We start from the raw sequence: 21,950 nt of genomic DNA, 5'->3' as shown, positions 1-21,950 counted from the left end.
GAGGACAACTCCTCTTCCGTGCCCAGGACAGGTGCTTCCCCAGCCCTTGCAGCACACCCTGCTCTACCTTCACTGCCAAAAGGAAGCGCAGAGCCACTGCCAGTGAAGCTCCACCTGTGCTTCAAACAGGGAGAGCCACCAAGTTCTTGACTGCCATAGCTGAGCGTGTTTCTCTGCTATTTGGTAACTTTGAGAGTCTCAGCCATAAAAGCAATCATACTGCTTATGCGTTATCCTTCACAGCTTCTCCCTCCCTTTCCCTTCGGCCCCTCCTCTCATAAAGAAGATCCATTCTATGAATTATTCTTTTAGTACCTTGTTTCAGAGTATTCTATTAAAAGGCCAAAGGCTCATTACTGATCACTGCTTTTGAGAAGTTAAGGGTCTCATTAAAATGGGTTTCTTGTACTTTCCTGTGATAAGCTGATAAATTGGGTAACAGTTAAATCACTCCAGGAAGAGGACGGAGAGGTTGGAACCTGCTGTTTAACAAGAAAACCCACAGCTCAACAAAAGCAGGTCTGGTTTATTTGAATGACTTCATTAAATATTCTACAAAGGTAACAAATTGCAGCACAAAGCGCAATCGTACAAGAAGCGCAGTGCCTGGGTTTAGTGCAAAACATACAACTAACTACGGCCAGGGAAGCCCAAAGTTTTAATTAATTTTATTTTTTTTATTTTTATTTTTTACAGTGTACATTGTTAAATAATGTAAAGAAAACGCTTGTAATTCAGAAACAGATTTTATGTGGAAAAAGATACTCAAAGTGTAATATTAAACAAAATAATTTAACAGTTCAGTAGCATTAGTTTATTCCTCTAGACTTCAGTTATTCATCCACAGGAGGGAGCGGGGGGGGGAGGGGGGGAATCAATGGTAAATAAAACCAGTTCTTGCATAACATTAAGTGAAAAAACGACCTCAAACTTATTAGATCAAAATTAAATAACCACGTGCTGCATCCAGCTGACTGGTTCCCCTGCCATGAATACTCCCCTCGTTTCATTACCACCCCGGGTTTGTCACTGCTCCCGTTTCCAGAGCATGCCTCTCCCCTCACACTGGGCGTGTTCAGGAACCTTCTCTGCATCCATTCAGACGGAAGAGCAGAGGTTCTCCGTTTCACTTCAGCTGCAGGGCCCCCTGCTTTCTCCCCCCCTTCCACCACACACACACCATGAGCCTCCTCTCTCATTCTGTAGCTCTAGTCTGCACTTCAGTTACAAAGAATAAACCCCCAAACCTAAGGAACTCGGAGCCCAGCCACCTCGGCACTAGCTTTCACCCTCAGGTGTTCATCTCCAGCCTGTACCTGCCCTTGCTGCCAAAACTGCTGTAAAAAAAGAAGTGACGGGAAAGGAACGGATCTTGCACGTTTCTTTGTAAAAATAAAAGAGTGAGAACACCCGCAGACAGAAAAACTCCCTGTTAAGGCTCCACAGGGCGAACAGCGCTCCCAGAAAAATATTCAGGCAAGTAACATCTCCGTGATGCACCAGCTTCCAGGATACCAGTGAGCTGCTCCCAAGTACCGGGAAGCAGCCCTCTCATCCTTCACAGCTTTTTGCAGCACTACATAAATACTGGCTGGTATTATTTTCACTTTGAAGAGGAAACCAGTATTTTTTAAATATGAAAAGGGAGAATGACCAAAGCAGAAGGTACAGTACAGTTACTAAGAGGTGACAGATAGTTACAGTCCTGGTACCAGCTTGAAATTTGTTAGAGTGAACAAAATCGTAAATCCTCCAAATAAGACAGAGGAAACTTCTTGACGCCGGCTGTTTCAAGTACATCCATTGCCGGCAATGGACGTTGCACCAGGACGGTCTATTCCTGGCTTAAATGGATTTTACCAAAAAAAAAAAAGGTAAGAAAAGCAATCCCAGCAGACAAGCCCATGCCAACGAGCAATGGCACCTCTCCCTCAAGTCACATCCTGACCAAACATCTTTACCACTTCGCAGGTGGAGTCAAACTGCATCTTAAGTTGGGCCTTTCCCAAAGATACACGTTCTCCCCATCCTCTCTCCGTTTCTGATCCAGACCTCCTGCCTCCGTAGACAATATTGGTTAGTCTCGTTTTAGCTTCACCCACGACCCTCCGTCCCAGCCCCACCTGGCCCCTGTCACACCAGCAACTTCAGATCTGCCCACCTGGACAAGTTTCCCCAACACACAGAACGCTGTTCCAACGCGCTGCCTCAGTGACTTCCCCCTCCGTACACCTACTCTAAACAGTAACGGTATCACTAAATAAACTCCAATGTCCCAGTCACTAGGTACAAATAATCCATCCTTCTCTGAACTTGCCCTCTGTCCACCTGGGGCTCTGCTGGGAAGACGATGCTAACTGCAGAAGCAATAGAAGTCCAAGGCACTAAAATATCCAGCAAGCATACTGGGAGAACAGACAAGTATTCAAGTACATTAATTTATACAATTTTACATTCACATTTATTTATCTAATACGATGAAAATACAAAGGAAAAAGTTAAAGTGTCTCCAATAAGTATAAGGATATAGCTAGCTTTTTTTCCCATTTTTTTCTTTTTAACTTTTTCAACCCTCTATATTCCACTCATTTTTAAACTACTGTTGTCCAACAACATTTATATATCACAGTGTTTCCACATCAAAACTGATGGTAAGTACATGTCCGCAGGGAACTTTTAAAATTTTTTAAACAATTTAAATTGCTCTAATGCTGCAGTCAAAGCTATTAATATCTTACTTAAAGCAGTAATGACCTATCAAGCACGGGCTGCACTGCAAGTCCATTCGTGTGCCCCAGCATTTCGGAGCCAGATACGATTGACTGGGGAGAGGGAGAGGAGGGGGATTTGGACAGCTTTTCTCCTGGTCTTGGTTCTTCAGGGAGAGATGAGAAGCGTGCTAAAGCCTCATGCTAGGATTCAGCTCTCCCACCTCAACACATGTGGATTCAGCCTCGAACCAGAGAGAAATTTTACAGCAAGACTGCATTAACTGACCCCGTGACTTCTCTTCACAGCTCTTGTTCCAAACAAGAGCAGAACCCCTCGGTCAAAAGCACTGTCCCCATCATAAGGATGTTGATCATCCTCCTCCCCCTTGAAAGTGTGTGGGGAAACTCCCTTTCCAGAGAGTTGACAGCAATGGTTGGAAAAGAGAAATTCATTCCCAGTCTGGCAAGCTACCAGTTCATTGCAGCACTAGTAGTTGATACAGGGCCCCATCTCCCTCCCCATGTCCTGTCCCGAGGTCTAGCCAGCATGGTCTTCGAGCGCGGCTAAGTGGTCCGCAGGTTGGAGCCTGGAGGGTTGCTGATCGACTTTTGCAAATTGCTGATGTTGAAGCTTTGCAAAGACGCGGCACCTACGGGCTGGAACTGGCCGAGTGGTGGCTGCACGGGACCACCCGTCCCACTCCACGGAGCGGCAAAAGACGCTGCTGGGTAACCGTACTGCTGCGGAGGGCACATAGCCTTTGTGAAGGGACCTAAAGAGGTAGCTGATGCTGCAGAGATGGGCGTAGCACCCAGGGAAGATGTCATAGAGATACAGAGCTGACCTGGTGCCGAGAATTTTCTTGCCATTCCAGGGCCCTGAAAGAAAACCCAACCCCAAGACAAGTTACACAACTGTGCTTAAAAACCACAGGCTCACCCCTTGGTCCACAAGCTGTTCCCAATGGCTGTTCACAAGAACCCGCCATGGCCCTCCTCTTTAGTTATCCCCTTCCCTTCCACAGCAGGTGATACAATCCTGCACACACGAGATAAAGCCAACAGTTCTCTAGAGCAGTTGTCCAAGCTACACGGCAACTGTACTCTAGCGGTGTTTGACACCCTAATGAGATAGCAACAACGCTGACAGTTTCTTACCATAAATGTTCACGGTCTACATCCTACCTCATAGTTGCTATGCCCTTTGCCAACTTTCTTGCCAGACAGGTTCATGGCATCTCGGGCCCAGTTATCTACCAGCTTGTGCAGGTCATCTGTGAAAGTCCCTTTCCGGCTTGAGGCAATAGCAGTAGGCTGAGACTGGGGTGCTTGGCTGTTCACTGTAGCCCCGACTGTGTTAGTGCTGCTGGTCCCTACAAATACAAAAAACAGGAATCAAAACTTAGGTTAAAGATCATCTTTCTCTAGTAAATTTAATAATTGTGATAATGGTACATCAATAGAGAGCCAGTTAAAATGCCATGCAGATTAATTCTAAGTTTCAGTTTTCCCGGACACACTGAAGTGGGAACTACAAGGACTCCTACAGGCATTTTCTCAGATTAAGAGCATTTCATAGATATGTTTACTTTTCAAGAAGTGCTGCAAGTAGTCATCTTAAGAGGGGAGTGGTAGCAGCCTACGTGTCTTTGTAGAGGAAAAAGGAGATTAGATTTCAGCACTGAATGACAGTACAGTCACGTCATTCTCTCATCCTACACCTTTTAATTAGCAGCAACCACTATTGGCATGGGTCAATTCCACCTCAGAGAACAATGCTGGATGCTGAGTAAGGAGCAGTACAATCAGCATTGCCAGCTGCTCTGTAGCAAATTATCTCCACTTTGTAAAATGAAGAGAAGAATTCATCCAGATTACACAAAAAAAGCCACAGTTAGAAACAGCAACTGTTGTTTCCAATAGCTGCCATACTTATGTTCCTGAAGATAACCAGATGGGACTGTCTTCATCCACCAAACAGCCAGGATCAGCGGGGGAAGTCTGCACTGCATTAAATTTTGCTTTTTGCCTCTGAAAGCATTTTTTTGCCATTATGTTCACATTTCCTATGTCAGAAGAACAAGCGTTTCAGATGCAAACAACTAATACGGCTTAAAGAAGGAAGAAATGAGAGTAGTTCCTCAGACGTGCTTTGACAAGTTTTTCTATTCATTGGGCTGATTGCGAGAATACCAAAAACCCTTCACATAAATACCAGGCTTCAGTTCTGCTAGAAAGCTTGCTGAACATTATCCTGTAGGAAAAAAAAAAACTAGAAGCTTTGTTTTAGATAGCCTCACCATCCCCCCTCACACTTCTAAACATGCAACTGCACTGAAATTTAAGTTTTTCAAAGGCAGACCTCATAACAGGAATCAAAGAAATTGTGTATTATCGAGTAAGCTTCCTAAATTCCCAACAGTACTGCAAAGTACCCTCATTTACAGAAGTGGAAATGATGGTTAACCAGTAGGGCAACAGAATTTTTCTGAAGGACGTGGTAAAGGTGGAATGGATCTGGATTTTACAAATTCATTTGTTACAAAACCAAAGTAAGTATCTGGCCACTGCAGTGCTAAACCCAGCACTCCTTGCAAGCATACATCCTCATCTACTTGGTTCTCAAAGTTCCTCAAATGTTTCTACTTGCTCACTCTGAAGACTACAACTGGGAAATCCAAGAAAACCTGAGTTTATGGCAGACATTTCTGAAGAAAACTGATTAAAAGTAGAGCATCAAAAATGCCAGCAATGAAAATCGTCATTTGGCCTTTGCAACAGAGATGGAGTCGCTGTCTCCTGCCTGACAGCTACTTCATCTGTTCCACTTGCCCTGGCTATCAGCCACATTCCTTGCAACCACTGTATCAAAGAAAGAACTGGCTCCAGAACCCTGCAGGAATGTTTCATATTGAGGAGTGAATTAGGAAGGTGACGTACTTACTATGCAGGACAAATAAGCAACGTGTTACTGCCTCTAGTAGTGCTGAGGAGGGGAGGATATGTATCCCTCCCACCAGTTCCAGCTCAAGCATGGAAGTGGCTCCCGGTCTGGGTGCCCACACGTGGGGCAGCAGTTGTTACGGGCAGGCATACGCATGCAACAATACACGCAGAAAGGAAAGAATAAGGTTCCCTGACCAGGGTGTGCAGCTGCAGCTCAGATGAAGAGTAACAGAAACACACTGTAAGGTGGAAAGGAAAATCTACAGTGAAATAACAAGAACCTTAAGCATGCATCATGTGGAAAGGGCTCAGAATACAATTATTTAATATGAGCAGTGATGTGTAAGGTGAAATTAAAAACAAATGAGGCAAAAGCAAGAAAGAGGTACTTGGGGGGAGCTGCCAAAACCAGTAATAATCACATTCCACTGTGAGGGTTCATGCAGGGATTGACACGCTCTCTCTCATCCTCTTCACGATGGCTAGTATCTGCTTTTGATATTTCACATTTCCACTTTAATCAGTAAGCACACTGGATCCTGGACCTACGCTGGAGAGCTTCCTCAGGCCACGGAAGGAAGAGAATTAATCAAGATATATACTACAGCGCATTCAGCTGAAGATGTGAAAGATCATTTATGAAAGTTCAAGTGTTTTGAAAAGGACTGGACTGGTCCAGAAGGTGGGAAAGGTGGGAGGTTGCGAGAGCTTTGTCACCAAAAGTGGTTTTGTTAGGGAGCTCCTATCTCAGGTCACAGACAGACCAGCCTACACCATTATAGGTGAGCTATACAATTACTAAACCTCCCACGTAATGTTAATTTAAAAAATTACTTCTCGGGAATTTCACATTTTAGTTCTGATGTAGTCACCACCTGCAGAAACTGCCATCCAGAAGAGTCTGAAAAGGAAGTGCTTCAACTTGTAGCATTCAATGGAAACAACCCCCCACATTCCTGCTCAGTCACAGCAGCCGTCCCCAGTTCTGCTCTGACATGAAGGATCTGAAGTGAAACAGGCTTCTCTCTCTCCAGCCTGCTACCTATAATGCCTTCATTCTGCCCTTTTATTTTCCCCCCCCATAAACCAGCAGTCAGAAGACACCTTTAAAACAGTCTCAAATGACATGAGCACACACAGGCTTTTCTGAACATCTCTTGCTTTGGGAGACACACTGGAAATCTCTGATGTCTTACTCTTATTCTTTTAAAATGCTGAAGGAGTGTCTGCAATTGGATCCATCACTGAGGTGGCAAGCCCCATCAGATCTGTGAACAAACCAGCTGCTCAAAGGTACTACTCTAGCACATTACAGCGAGCAACTGACCCTGATGCTCAATTCGCTCTCGTTAGCGATGAGCAAAGAGTTCCACAGTGAAGGTGAGGTTCTGCCTGCCTCCACGTGTCTGCAAGAGTAATAGCCAGACTATTCAATATACTAATGACAGAGTACACATTAGAGGGCATAACGTAGACAGACAGATGCTGTGCTGGAGACAGAGTCAGGGAGGTAAGGCTTCAGTGACCAGAAAAAGCCGATGAGTAGCTTTACAATCAGGAATCGGAGATAACAGAAATAAGATAATTACTACAGAGCTGGTTGCAAGGACAGACTTTTTTCACCATCTTCCCTGAAGCACAAAGAGAGAGTAATTTGTTAAAGATAAGAGAAACAGTGAGAAATGTTTAGTATCAGCAAACAGTACAAAAAGCTTGGTGAGAAACAGAGGACACAGCACAGCAGGGCTCTTGTAGTCACTACTGGGACATTCTAGGAAAAACCCAAAGACTGGTCTGACAGTTGAATCAGCTAACAGTTGAATTTCAGAAAGAGAAGAGGCCCAGCCTCCTACATTTATTCTTCGGAATTCCCAAACAGTAGTGAAGAATGTCAGAAGACATTCCTGTCACAACTGGCTGTTGTCACAAAAGGAAAAGCAAGTACATCTTCCATTTTTGTCAGGAGGTAGGAAGCATTTTACAACTATCAGTTCAACTGGTTTATAACATGAGAAAGACTTATTTGATAGGTCAAGTGCTTTTAGTTTGTCACCCTATTTTCTCAGATCCGTGGAATAGTTCAGACATTCCCTGCCAAGCTGTACCACTCTGTTTCTCCAGCTGCACAGTTAAAAGCATCAATTACTGCACTGTTTCCTCAACACCACTGATGCTAACCCAGCATCTTCTCCGGTTGTCACTCTCCACAACAGTCTGCAGTAGCATTTCAAGGACAAGACTCCAGGAAGCAAGCAACCTGAAATAAGCCAAGTGCCAGGCCAAGCTGCGCCATGCCAAGTATTACCTGCTTTTACAGGACAGCTACAACAACTTTTCAAAAGGAATCCATTTCCCTTAGCACCAGTCCCATAAGCAAGAGATATATGTGCCAAAGTACTCTTATAGCCAGATGATGGTCAATTTGCAGCAAGTCAAAGCCTTGTAAGTAGATGATACTCTCATATATTCACTTCATTGTCAATTCCAGAAACGGAATGGCTGTTCTTTATATTCCCTACCCCAAAAAAGGACAGGCCAGACTGAAGATTATTTTAAAGAGTTAGCTTTGGTAAGAATTTAACTTCTTCCAAGAAAGATTGCAGATGTCAGTTAGTGCACATCTGCCCATTAATATACCTAGCAAAAACATTTAAAGCTGCTCAGTTTGTAAAATTAAATACCATTAGTATTTACATCCCCATGAATCCAATGAAGTGGACTAGAGGTATCATTGCAAAACTTAACAGCCAGGAAAAAATGTCCCCTCCCTCTGACTCACTCCCTTCTCAGAGGATGGAGCTGGTTGCATTGCAGCTGTCTCTGCAGAAGGCCAGGCCTAGTTCCTGCACACAACTCTGGCTCCACTGTGCTACTGCCAACTGTAGCGGGACAGATGCTACAGATGCGTGGTACAGTCATGCAGTGCAGCGACTGAAGGTCTCGTTACAGCACTTAAAGCTTTCTCATATCAAGTCATTCCAGAGGGCAGGAAACAAATGTCAGACATTTAAGGGGTCCAGCCTGCAGAAGCAGCACGGGAGATGTTGCAGCGCTCCCAATAAAAAGCATCACATCAGCAGCCTCAGCTCAAGCGTATCATTACTTCAATCACATCAGAAGTTTGAGGCTCTCTTGTAAATCTGGCCTAATGTAACTACAAATGAAAGGATTTTGAAAAGGGCTGCAAGGTAACTCGTGAGGGTTGACAGGATGTCTGAGGATGTCTGTTTACCCACCTTTACTGCTATTTGTTGCACATTTAGTGTATCTCCAATTCACAGTAAAAGCTTCTGAACCTGGGCCCATTAGTAGGTAAGGATCTATTAAGTTGGCCTGAAAATATTCTCTAAGTATTTTTAAAACCCTCAACACTTCAATCTTTAGCTATCCATCTGCTAATGAACGTAAGAAGTCAATATTAACTGCCTACAGGTGGCATCAATGCTCTGCACTGTAATCAGTACCAGTGCTGAGAACATGCAAAAAACACATCCAACTTGCACAGTAAGCACACTGCTGGAGAAAGTCAACATATTCCCCCCATCAGTTACAGTGGTGTCCAACAAAGGAATAATTTGGAAAACAAATCTTCCTCGCTGTTCCCCTAGAAAGACTACCTCCCTTCCAAGTCTTGTATCAGCTAACATATGCTGAAGCCTAATTACTAAGGCAGGCCAAAAGAAGATGCCCATGCATCCACAGCTTGCTAACTCTCCCCAGTTTCTGTTGTTTCACTGAACTGTCCTGAAAAAGCTTCCACCAAAAGCTTAGAGGAAATGAGTGCTTGTTATTATGAGTTTTATAACAGAGAATACCTAACACGAGAACCCAAACTTCTAAAGGCGTGCTAAGAGCAGCTCAGCTGAGCCATAGGATGGGAGGGAATACAAGGTGGCAGATGAGAATGGGCTGCATGAAACAGGTCCAAGCAGCAGGAAAAAAAACAACCAAACAAAAAGACAAAACAAAACACAGACAAGGAAGGAGTAAAGGTGTTACACACAAAGAGCCAAGCAGGGCGTACTCAGAAATCGGGTCCTCCTGCCACCAGGCTTGAACGTCACTCTCTCAGATGCACAGTTAAACTTCGCACAGCCTGTGAGAAAACAAAAACAGGAAGAACAGAGAAAGGAGAGGAGAAGAGACAGAACACCACTACAAGATGTTAGCAACTTGAGATTGGAAGGGTGAAATGCATTAACATGACACACAAGAATAAGCCTCAAAGTGTGACCAAAGAGTATGTAGACAATATACGGAGTGAAGAGACTCCCTCCAATAGCTCCAGACATTAGGCCAAGTTTGCAGTGTTACTCTCCAGTACGTAACCCAACAATAAGGTCGCAATCTATAGGAAAGCCAAATCCTGGCAAAAGTATCCAATTACAAAACGGTACTGCACAACTCTAGATACAGGGAGATGATTCAAGTAGCTCCAAAATACTTGAGACAGTTCATTGAAAAAACCCTCTACAGAAAATTCTTCCAAAAGGTCTGTTTCCATTTTCTGTCCATACTTCTCCAATTTCAACAAAAACACACATTAGAATTGATGTATTCAATCAGTCTATGGCAAAGCTTTTTGAAAAGATGTTCAAGGGGAAAAAAAACTGCAACAGCTAAGTTCAGAGAAGTAAAGGAATCAAGCTGTCATCCCCTTAACGACTGGCAAGCAAAAAAGCCCACCCTACCAAGTAAAACAGCTGTGTCTGAGAAATTATTTGATAACATACTAACTAATAACAAGCAATCCACAACTTAAGTAACTTGAGTAAATGAACAATTTATTATTCCTATCATTCCATCCTCCTACACTAACTCTTCCTTCCAGGATAATTCTTTAACTCACAGTTGCAGAACATGAGCCTTTTCTACCTTTCATTGTTAAAAACTCCATTGACAGAAACAGCCAAAGCAGTTTGGAAGTCTAAAAGGACTGTGTGTCTTCAGGAATTTCCTACCATTTCAATTATCTGTTAACACCAAAGCTGCTCTGCCCCTTCCTTAGTCTCACTTCACACTTCTGACACCCCATTCTCATCTTTCCCCTCATCCTTTCAGCCAATACCTTTCCTCCAGGTCAGCAGAACATTGCTTGCCACCACCATACTGCACTCTTTTGTATTCTCCTTCGTGCTTTCATTACAGCAGACAGGGCCATGTGCTATATATTCATTACTTCAACAACCTCACACTTCATCTATGTGAGAAGGTAGAAATTTAGTTGCAAAACACACCCTTATCAGCCTCCACTCATAGGCTGGAGACTACCAATCTACTTTACACTATATATTAAAAATCAAGTATCATCAAGTTGATCATTCATTCACCAGTAACAAAGGTGCAAGACTCGACACTAATTCCATTTAAAGTCTTACCTTGGCCTGGTGCCGAAAGGCTTGGTACCGAAAGGGCACCATCACTGGTAAAGGCAGAGTAGAGATTTTCGCTAGAAGGTGAAGGTTTGAGGGGCTGTAACAAATGGTTCTGCCCAGTCTCTGGCACACTACCAGGAGGATGAAGAGTCTGCTGTGGGGGCAAGACTGATGGTGCACTTTGAGCTGACAGATTGCCTAGAGGAAGAAGGAAGGCAAAAAGTCGTTCAATGTTTCAGTTTCCCCACGTTATTTTTGAAGCTTCTGTCATTGTTACCAAGGGACAGGAGAAAAAACAAAGGAAAGTTTGACTGGAACATTTACTAGGGAGTGAAGTCACTACCAAGTAACTCAAATGATCAGGTGAGCTATTATGCTAGTGGTACAGGAAGAAGTGCTGTGGTGGGGGAAAAAAAGGATATCATCCTCTCGTCAAGCATGACAATGCAGGCAAGAGAGAGTGGGAGGCAGGAGGAGTAAACTACTCCAGTTTCTGAGAAAGCAGTAAGACTAGAAAAATTCTTATTTACTTAAGTTGTAAGGCAACTCTGTGCTAGCTCACTGTCACATGCTCACACATAGCTCCCCTATCATATAACAAAACAGAAGTGAGCAGCCAGGGTGACTGGATACAGAAATTGCAGCATGACATGGAATTACCAAAGCGAACGTGCAGGAAACAGTAACAAATATTTCGGCTCACAGTGCTGGCCCTCCAATATTGTTTACTCAATGCTACAGGATTTGAGAGACATCTACAATTACCAAGCAAGCATCTGACATCCATGTCACTCAAACAGTAAAACAGAACTGTTTTTCTGAGTTCTGTTTATTATAAAAATGGTTTTAGTAAGAAAGGAAGCCTTGACAACTGAAACTGTTTCTCAGTTTGTAAGTACAAAAAAAATTGCAGCTCCATTAAAAAAAAAATCACTACTTAAACATCCATCAACTGTGAGTAAGTTTCTGAAGTGTAAGGACACTAGTAATACCATGCTTAAGTGCTACTAAAGTAGAAAAAAAAAAATCTCTGAAGATGACTGAAGAGACCCGGCCCATTCTGCAAAATCAGTTTCAGGAGGCAACAAGAGCAGTTTATATTAAAAAAAATAAAAATTAAAAAAAAAAATCTAAGTTTTCCCCCATACTGTAAATTTACACTTTTCTTCCCAGTCAGAGCCCTCTAACTAATCTCTAAAAAATACAAATCACAACTTTAAAACTGCTCTTACAGAACAATGTAGCAGTATCTTTCAGTAGATTGCAAAAGTCACAAGCAAGACTACCAAAGAGCAAAAGCAATTTCAAAAATGATCTAGTAATCCAGGCAGCAGAGGAACTGGGACACACACCCCCACCCTCCAAAAGACAAGACAGAGAAACAGACACACAGACATAGATCTAAGAATGAGAGATGGTACCTTGTCTGTCTTATCTGCTGAAAAAATTGAAGAAAGTCTTACCTGATAGCTGAGGGCTCTTATTTCCCTGGGAGCTGCTACGACTGGACTTGCTGCTTTTTCCTTTAGTAGGTCGTCTCCTCCTTCCTGAAAGGGGTGCAGCTGGGGGAATAATTACTGCAGGTGGGGCCTTTCCCAATTTCATGTATAGTGACTCAATCTCCTGCTTCTGGCGACTCTGCAGCTCCTGGATCTCTTTAAGGTGCCTAACAAGTTACAAAAGAGTATGACTTAGAAAAATTATACATATATTCATGCATGCATGCAATCCCTCCTCTCCAGTGGGGCTTGACCAGCTTCTTTAGTCAAACACCCATTAACATTTAAGAAAGGAGGAAATAAATCTCTTCCCCAAATAACAACTGAATGCACATGGCAGAACACTAGCCATTTTCCATTGTGCCCTAAAGCTGGCTAGAATTCCAACACAAAGTTCCCAACATTGTAATCATAAAACCAGGATAAATGGAAGTACAAACAAGAACATACACCTACTGTAGAAGATCAAATCATTCAGCATTAAAATGCTACAGGAATAGCTAGATTACTCGTTTTCTGAGGCATATGGCCTTGGGAGACTTCTACATTTGTATTTCCTCAGGATTTTTTTCAGAGCAGTTACATACACAAGATTTAAAATTGCTAGCTGCTCTAAAAAATGTTCAACTTCCAGTATAAATAAATTAGTAGGTCACATTGCTTGACTTCGATTTTTTTTCTAAGCCAACAAGGATTCTTCAGGAAAAGGAGACCCATTAGAAATGCCAGAAATGCATATTAGAAATGCAGAGAGTTATGTGTCATTTTCAAATGACACACCACTATTCCCACTAACTACTAATCTTCAGTGATATGCAAAAGCTTCTATACATCTGCAGTCTTATCCACACTGCAATCAATCTACATATAAATACATACAACAAGGTTACAGGTTAGAAAATTAAGCACAGTGAACATGTATATACCTTTTTTGTTACAATTATGTACTACTTTCCCACTAAAGAGTCTTACTTCCCACATAAACACTGACAATGGGTCCTGACACTTAGCAAAGGTTGAGTCTTAAGAAGTTTACTTTTGTTCTTTGTGAAAAGTAAAGTACAGATGAAATTCATATTAATTTTAACATATTTCATACATGACCACACAAGGAAAAAAGCCTTACTTCTCCCGTAACCGACGGAGTTCCAATTTCAAGTCTTCATCTTCAATATCCGACTCATTGTCACTGCTCATGTAGGAAGAGTTGAAAGAGTTGCTAAGGCTCTGAACAGGGAGGCTGATCTTTGACCCCAGGGGCTGGAGGGAGTCTGGGCTCCCCGAGCCGTCATCCAAATCCTTAGCCATCCCACTTAAGAAGGCAGCCTCCGGTTCAGAGGACGGACCGTTCATGTGTGGGGACTGCCTTGACTCCAACTCTTTCTTCGGAGCTGCAGCTGAAGAAGCAACTCGTTCCAAGTCCACAGAGAGAGGAAGAGTCATTGGCTCTTTCTCTGCACAGCTGACCTCATCCTGAGTCTTTGACACTGAAAAGCGCCCCACTTGATCCGTTGTTGTTGTTACCTGAAAGCGCCCGACCTTAGTAGGCTGACCAACATCTACTGGTAATTGCAGCACAGGAACTGTCTGAGGAGTGCCATCTACCACATCCAAGGAAGAGTCAGCAACAGCCTCACTTTTCCGACTGCCAGCCTGCTTTACCAGTGTACTCTCTGGGCTACTGCCAGAAAGAGATGAAGAATCAGTGGAGGTGGTTTCAAATTGCACCGGCTTAGTTTCAGGTTTGTCACCCTCTTTTAGCACATCATCCACTGCCACAGATACCTAGAATAGAAATGCAATCATGCAGACTTTCTTAGTTCTTCCTTGACATGATGCTTTTATTTACCTTAATAGTAAGATGCATCTGAGAGGGGAAAATAACTAGTTTCCTTGGTATGCCACAAAGCAAGCTACTGCTTCCCTCCATGTAACACACTACCACACGAAATAGTACTTCTGAGCAATCTGGAGGATTAACTCCAAGAAACACAGCAGATTCAGAGGGGACTTCCTTCACAAACAGGACATAATGCAGTGAACATCTGAGCATTGTTAGCCAAAAGGCAGCTAACATTAAAGAGTAAGGCCAACAGCTACACAGCTAAGGCCTGACATGATGAAATGCTGTATTCACAATTCTAGACCTGCATGATCTAGTGCAACTTCCGCCCTGAAGGAAAACAGCATCTGCACAAAGCACTGCATTCACAAGCTCAACATGGACATTTTCTTCCAACAGAAAAGCCCATCACGAGGCACACTGAGCTGGCACTATGCAGGCCCTGCTCAGCGAAGATCCTGTATCAACCACCAAACCAGTTTAATATCTCCTACCTGAAACCGTCCCATCTTAAGAACCCCAGCTCCTGCTGTGGTAGCCATAGCACTGCTCTCTCCACCGCATGATGCTGAAGCTAAGGAAAAGGAGAATGGGATTAAGAAGAAAATGAGCAACAAATTATTTGAACTCCAACTATTTCTTTTTATCTACTTCAAACTCAACTATCAGGTAACTCCTAACAGGCCTTTGGAGTCATGGAACCTGATCTCTTTTTTCAACTTTACCAGACAGAATGTCAAACTGCAATATTAAAGTGAAGTATTTTTCTATAAAGTTTCCCTGCACAGTATACTCGCTAAAAGTGCACTTCTAGATGATGGTAGAAAAAGCACACTGATTTCGAACAGGGATGTGAAACAGCCAAAGAATAAAAAACAGAACTGAAATTTATGTAAGAAAAAGCTTATTTTAATTCAATACCCACACTGACTACCTGAATTTCACCAACACTGGGGACAATTTATTAATAGAAAAGTGGTAAGTTGAAGAAATGCTATAAACCACATTTACTCAAAGCAGTCTATCTGAGCTTTCAGAGCTGGATTCCTAGGTGTCAGCTCCTAATTTTGTTGCTGTATGCACTGGCAGTATAAGGTTACAAAGCTGAGAAATAACATTCTATTTTTAAATCAGTTCTGCTGGACAGCTTGCTGTGTTTATTAAGCAACTTCCCAGCTTGTTTACTTTTACCTTCTAAACTTTAACAGGCGAAAACTAACTCATTTTCCAGCAAACAGATGAGTTCTACGGTATAGTTCACTAGCGACATACCAAAATAGGAATATTTTATTTTCCTACTGGTTTTATTAGCTTTTGAAGGTTTGTTATTGAACTTCAGAGGCACATGCAAGTTAAACTATGTTTACTTGATAGTTCAGAAATAATCTTAGTACCACATTAACAGCTTCTTTTAAAAAAGGAAGATTTTTAAAATTAAAACAATTAGGGGAATACTGACAGGAAAGTCTCAGACTATTTTGCAAGTTGTTGGGTTCCCCGCCCCAAGCACCTGTACTCATTTAGATTTTAAAGTCATTGATCATTCAGACTTCAATTGTTGATCATCCAGTCAACCTTCAGTTGTTCCAAAGCAGCCAGAAGGGAGTCTGGTTTTCCTACTACCTTTCTTAAATTTTTCATAGTTTAACTTTCAATTCTATATTTAAATAGAAAGGAAACACTCTTAGGTTAGGAAGAGGTATCCTACATATAGGACACAGCACAATGACACAAAATGAGAAGTCTTACTGTTGTTGCCAAGATCATAACACAAGACAGAAAACAGTTCCTTCAAATCCTGAAGCTGTACCTGAGCAGCATACTGGAGATTCTTTGCAAGTCTTAATTCAGCATTTTGCACAGCTTTAAATCCTAAATGAGTTACTATAATATGCATGTATCATTCCCCTCCCCTGGCCTACAGTGGAAAATTTCAGTCTGGTTACTAAAAACTAATATGATCCTTAAGGAATTGCCATTGTATGACTTACTAAAAAAGGCTATATCCTTCCAAGTTGCTAGTCTGTTCAATTTCAGATTATATCTCCATGCTGAAAAACCATCTAAAATCATCAAGGCTGTCTTACCATCCTTCAGAGACTGTGTTGCTGTCGACACCAGCCCGGTAACCGTTGTAGATGCTACTGAGGGCACAGACTACAGGTTCAAGGGGGAAACCAAAATAAAAGTTAGAAGAATCAGCAGTTTGATTGAATGCCAACAAATCCACCACACTGCATATTACATAATCTTTTATTTCCATCAGGGTCAAAGTATGACCCACAACAAGATGAATGCAAGAGTTTTTAACCTCCAACACAAGCAACATCAGCAAGAGATTTTGCACACCTTACAACCCCAAGGCTGTTAGCAGAACATCCCCTTTTGCTTTGCAGAAGTAATGCGTAAGTAGCCACTTGGAGATCACAATTTCAATCATTATCTTCATTTTGTATCAAAGTTTATTATTATAGTCTTTTAAAATTTCAGATCCACACTTTAAACGTCCCTCCCAAATTAAGACTGACATATCACAAACTGCTTGTTTAGTGCTCTTTCTCCTTATTCCATAGTCACTTCCCCTTCTAGTTTGGTGACATTAATGACACCACCAGAAAAGCTGGATTAAGAACTAATACCAAAACCAGCCTCAGGAAATCCGTAATCTATTGCAATATACAGATTTTTTTCCTACTTTGGTTGACTCAGTCCCACAAACTGGAAGATCACTCATCACTTTTAGAAGTCTAAAGACTGGTGTAGGGACATTATAGGCAGTGACCTAAGAGCATGACCTTGAGAAAACACTGAAGTTTTTCAAGACTACTAACTGCCAACATTGCAAACGTACACAGGCAGGAGCAGATGTCACTGGAACGGTTTCTGGACTAAGGGTTCTTCTCAGCTTAGCATCCAGATCTTCCAGTGGCTGCTGGGACTGATGAGAAAGGAAAGAGTAAACGGCTGTCCCAGCTCAGAAATACATCACATTTGAGAAACAGCCGCCACATTTAATACTAAAATTTAAAGCAGTCAGTACAGCTTACATATTTCTATTATATTCCCTTCCTACATGTTTACATTTAACACATACAGCAGAGTAAGACCAGAAGCAATTTAATCAACATGTTTGGTAAAAAAATAGAAAAGAAACATTAACTGGAACTTCGGTTTTTCTTGAAGTTAGCAATGAAGTTTGCATTCCCACTCTTAAGAACCGACCAAAGATGCTGCAAGCCTCCGAGTTCTACATTTTTTGGTTGGAAGATAACGCAGGTAATTTGTATTATGGATTATCTAAAATCCTGAAGTAAGAAAGTCAATTTAAAAAAAAAAATCTCAAAGAAAAATTCTAAAAGATGCCTATAATTTCAAAAGCAAGCATGGATAAAGCACGATTTAAAATACACAATAAAAAAAAACCCAAACAAACAAAAAACCCAAAACAAAACAACAACAAACGAAAACAAAAACACACCATTTACAAGTTCCCTCAAAGAAGCTATCTGGATGGATTAACTTGAAGAGGGGAAAGGGAGAGGGGCAAAGTCTCTCTCAAGTAGGCTTATTACTTAGACTTCAGCTGTTTGAGTTGGCATCCAAGATGATTTTCAAACTTGGCCAATTGAATTGGGGAGGGGAAGAGAAGAAGAATTACCTAAAAGTATCTTAAAGATAAGAAAAGTCTGGATTCACTCAAAATTAATTAGGGCCACATCCCTAAGATACAGATGGAAGAAGAAAGTGTTGGCAGATGTCACTAAGTTGCAGTTCTGACCCTATGGAGTAGAAATGTCCATCCAAACTTTAGCATCATTAATCTTTCCAAGTCTTCTATATTAAAAAGCTAGATCTGTTTTTAGAACTGAAGCTGAGGTCATGGCAACATAAAAACATTACCTTCCACTTTCAAGCAACTGAAAGTTAGAGATACACAATAGCATAAAGATGCTTTCAACAGGTTGCCAGGATCACATTCTTTCTGAATTGTGGATTTCAAAACACAATCAAAAAACCTAAGAACAATAAACCCTGCATCAATTCCATCCAAATAAAAAAAAGGGCACAAGAAGATGCAGACTTCTGTGACTCCATTCCAAAATCCAAATGCTTAAGCAGACAAGTGATCTAATTTAATTCAATAATACTGTAAAATAAAAAGGACATTTCACCTGAAATACTGTATAATTCTCATCGCTTACACTCACAAGAAGATATTTGCTTCAAGTAAACGAAGAGTTGAGATATCGGAATGATCAGGAAATAAAGATTTCCTTATTGAACAAGGGTACCAAAATGAAGCTTGAAAAATTAATCTAAATACACTTCAAAAAGCAATTAAGGAATAAACAGAACAGGTATTTAAGACTAAGGAACAAACTGTCCAAAACCGGTCTTGAGATGACACATACTTTGTCTGCAAATTAGGAGTCTGGTACTAAGGAAAGGAAAAAAAAAAAGCGCTGTGTAATGAGCTACTGACAGAAGCAGTAAGGAAGGCAAGCCTATCTACTTTAAGACAAGCCAGTAATTTTCCAGATAGCAGCAAATGCTCTTAACAGTCAATTAGATTTGATCCAGTTGGTCTCCTCCAATTTTGCCTCACTCCTAGACAGGCTTTAGAGTTCAAATGAGAAGTGAAATTAGGTAAGTTGTTTGCAAAAGGACAAGAAGCAAGGGATCTATATTTGTGCCTTTTCCATCCCACAAATCCTGCCAAAAATACCTATGACAAACAGGAAGAAGCCTTTTGCAGTGGTACAGTGGTCTGAGTCACATAAGTGGCTACAAGTGCTTTGAGTTTGGGGGAAAAATATTACTAATGTACCCACTTCCAAGCAACGACAATAAAAAGGACTATGAACTTAGTGTGACTGATTTTAACCAGCTGCCTCCCGATCCATTTGCTACCCCTTGCTCATGGTAAGAACACAGCTAAGAATTATCACCAAATTGTTGTTGCCTCCTCTTTAGCAAAACCATGCTTCAAAAAGAACTGGCTGAAAGGCATAAACCAGCTTCTGCCCCCAGAAACCAGGGTGGGAGGGAAGTGTTGCTTGTTTACACTACCATCTTATAGCTCTACATAAGTCGCCCAGCTTCTTGCTGAGTTTGGAGGCAGAAGAGACCCCTTTCCTGATTGCTCACAGGGCAGGAATATGGCCCTCATTCAGCCTGCTAGAAAGAAGCTGCATAAAACCCAATACAGCAGCACTCCTTTCCGTGACAGGTTCAAGAGCAATACATTCACTTTCATAGTTTTCTTACATAAAGAGCACAAATTTCTGCCTTTTCACCCTGAATAATACTTTCCAAGTAGTAGACTTGATTCTCATTGCTCACAAAAGATTTAAACATGCTTTAGCTAAGAAAAAAAAAGACAACCAAGAAGTATTTCTGGACATGGAGGCCATCTGCAAGGACTCCTTGATTAAGGTCACTGATTTGCATTTGCTCCATCAGATGAAGACCAAGAAGGTGGTATAGCAGGAACAGACAGGATGAGATGTCAACTTTCAGCACATTGTAACTTAGGCCCACTAGACTGTTGCCATTCTAACCTCCAGGACATACTCTATGCAAACTTAGTCTAAGAGAGATTCTTAAGAGATCACAAAATAATGACATTTACTGAGAGAACTAGAGAAACTGCTGAACAAAGACAGAGCTTCTGCATAGACAGCACTGCAGGAAAAGTGCTGGAAAACTTAAAAAGGGACTACTGATGTCATAACCAACATAAAACTACACGAAAGCAGCTAACATGCCCTGCTGCTCAACTCTACCCGTCTTTAGAACCAGGTAATACCATGGTTCTCACCTTTGAAAGACAGAAATAGAAATACTATTCCAAGGGTATCTTTGAAGATTAGTACCCCAATACATGTAATGCAGTTTTTACAGTTTTAGCTGTAGAATATGAGCCATGACAGCTCATTAACCAAAGTTGCCTTAGCAGAGTTTCAATCTGCAATTTTCTAACACTATTCATTTGTATGACAGTCAGCTTAAATGCTTTCAGATAGAAGTTTTCTCACCAAGCTATTGTAAGTCTCAAAATAGGAACAGCTTGCAAAGAACTAAAATAAACTTTAAAGGTCATTTTAAGTTCCCTTCCACAGGTGAAACTTGAATTCAAGAGCTCCATTGCAAGAGATGAGAGGGAGAATGCTACCAGAGTGTTATGGAGAGGACTTCATCAAGGTTCAAGGGGGGTTTTTTTTGTATTTACATACAAAATATCCAAGCTAACTATTGCATACAAGGACAGAATCTGAGCAAGGGAAGCCACTGTTACATTTCAACTCATGCTTATGATCAGGAGGTTCAAAGACCTTTTGCAAATCTGAAAGCCTAGTGAAATCAGAGTGTAGTAATAACCGGGGGGGGGGGGGAATGGACGGACAACAAAAACCAACAAAAGCTGGGAATTCACAAAGCCAGCAATTTTGCATTTTCATTAATGTTTAATTGCAATATATACTGCTCCCCTAAAGAGCTATTATTTTGCTACTATACCCTTTTCAAGAAGAAAACAGGTTAAAGTTTTATGCACACACTCACCTGTGTTACTTTTAAAAAAAAAAAAACCACCACCACACACCTCAAGTTCAGGTTAACACACTAAAAAACCGGAAGCCTGATCAATTGTTCCTGTCCTTCAGACACTGGATACAGCATCCCGAAGGACAAGCTACATATCCAGTGCTGAAGTGACTCTGGCCACCGCTACAGTTACACAAAAGGGGTTACTCAGTCAAAAGAAAAGAAAAAGACATTAATAACATGCAATGGAGAGTTTAATTGAAACATGCTCTTTGAAAGGAAAAGCAGCAGATAAAAATCTGCCGAGTCATGTAGCACCTGAGTTAGTGAAGGTCCTGGAAAAGGTGGCAGCGGCTCACTGGATGGAGTGCCAGCCGGAAGTTCAGAACCTACTGGTAGCACCTATGGATAATGAAGAGGAAACGCGAGTCCATCAGACACGGAACAACAGAAGGATCAGATACCAAGCTACAGTCAGTCATGTCATACAACAGAAGCCTCCACATTTTTTTCTGTAGAGACTTCCTTCCTGGAGAGTTAGCATAGAGTCTTTATGGAATTTTGCAACAAAATTGGGGGACGTTATTTGTTTGCTTTTGTTTTATTTTTTAATCCAGATTATCTTTGGCCACAATTTCCAGTTTAAACAAGCTGCTGTGTCCAGGAGCAAAGTATCTTGGGGATATTATTTTCAAGTCTGCAAGAAATGCTACAATAGTTCTTCCAAAAAGCAATTAAGTTTCCAAGAAGTTTAATTTATAAAAGGGTGCAAGAATGCACTCAATCTCCTTACAACAGATCTATGTTAACTGCCCATTAGCAACAGCAAGCTACGTGCTTCTGGCAAATTGTTCCAAGCAATATGACTTGAGAACAGGAACTGTCATGCCTGAGGATGTCTCCACTTGTTGAGAAGCAGATATGTAGACCTCTCACACCAATTTCTTGATCCATCACCTTTTTTGAACCTGAAGGGTGTTGATGACCCACAGAAGATGACTAGGCCATGCAGCTGGGTAGGGGAAGTCAT

General features: G+C 41.6%; 1 protein-coding gene across 4 annotated transcripts in view; it reads right to left on the bottom strand.

Annotated features, from left to right (window-relative positions):
• Window positions 1-516: 516 nt before the first annotated feature.
• WNK1 (WNK lysine deficient protein kinase 1) overlaps window positions 517-21,950 on the bottom strand; it is a 108,680-nt gene continuing 87,246 nt past the window's right edge. For 2 of the 4 annotated variants that reach the window (XM_072873047.1, XM_072873055.1), the window contains 9 exons: window positions 21,239-21,322; window positions 17,226-17,312; window positions 16,462-16,531; window positions 14,869-14,948; window positions 13,658-14,316; window positions 12,496-12,698; window positions 11,036-11,230; window positions 3,897-4,084; window positions 518-3,590 (listed from right to left, as the gene is read on the bottom strand). In XM_072873047.1, the coding sequence (XP_072729148.1) occupies window positions 3,276-3,590; window positions 3,897-4,084; window positions 11,036-11,230; window positions 12,496-12,698; window positions 13,658-14,316; window positions 14,869-14,948; window positions 16,462-16,531; window positions 17,226-17,312; window positions 21,239-21,322 (1,881 nt within the window). In that variant the 3' untranslated portion in view covers window positions 518-3,275. Of the gene's footprint in view, window positions 3,591-3,896; window positions 4,085-11,035; window positions 11,231-12,495; window positions 12,699-13,657; window positions 14,317-14,868; window positions 14,949-16,461; window positions 16,532-17,225; window positions 17,313-21,238; window positions 21,323-21,950 lie in introns of all 4 variants that reach the window. The other 2 variants (XM_072873032.1, XM_072873039.1) reach the window with 2 other exon arrangements.

The sequence above is a fragment of the Ciconia boyciana genome, chromosome 1 (assembly GCF_034638445.1).
Source record: "Ciconia boyciana chromosome 1, ASM3463844v1, whole genome shotgun sequence".
Taxonomy (NCBI): Eukaryota; Metazoa; Chordata; class Aves; order Ciconiiformes; family Ciconiidae; genus Ciconia; species Ciconia boyciana.
The sequence above is the reverse complement of the archived record's forward strand: the minus strand, read 5'-3'. Positions and strand labels throughout refer to the sequence as shown.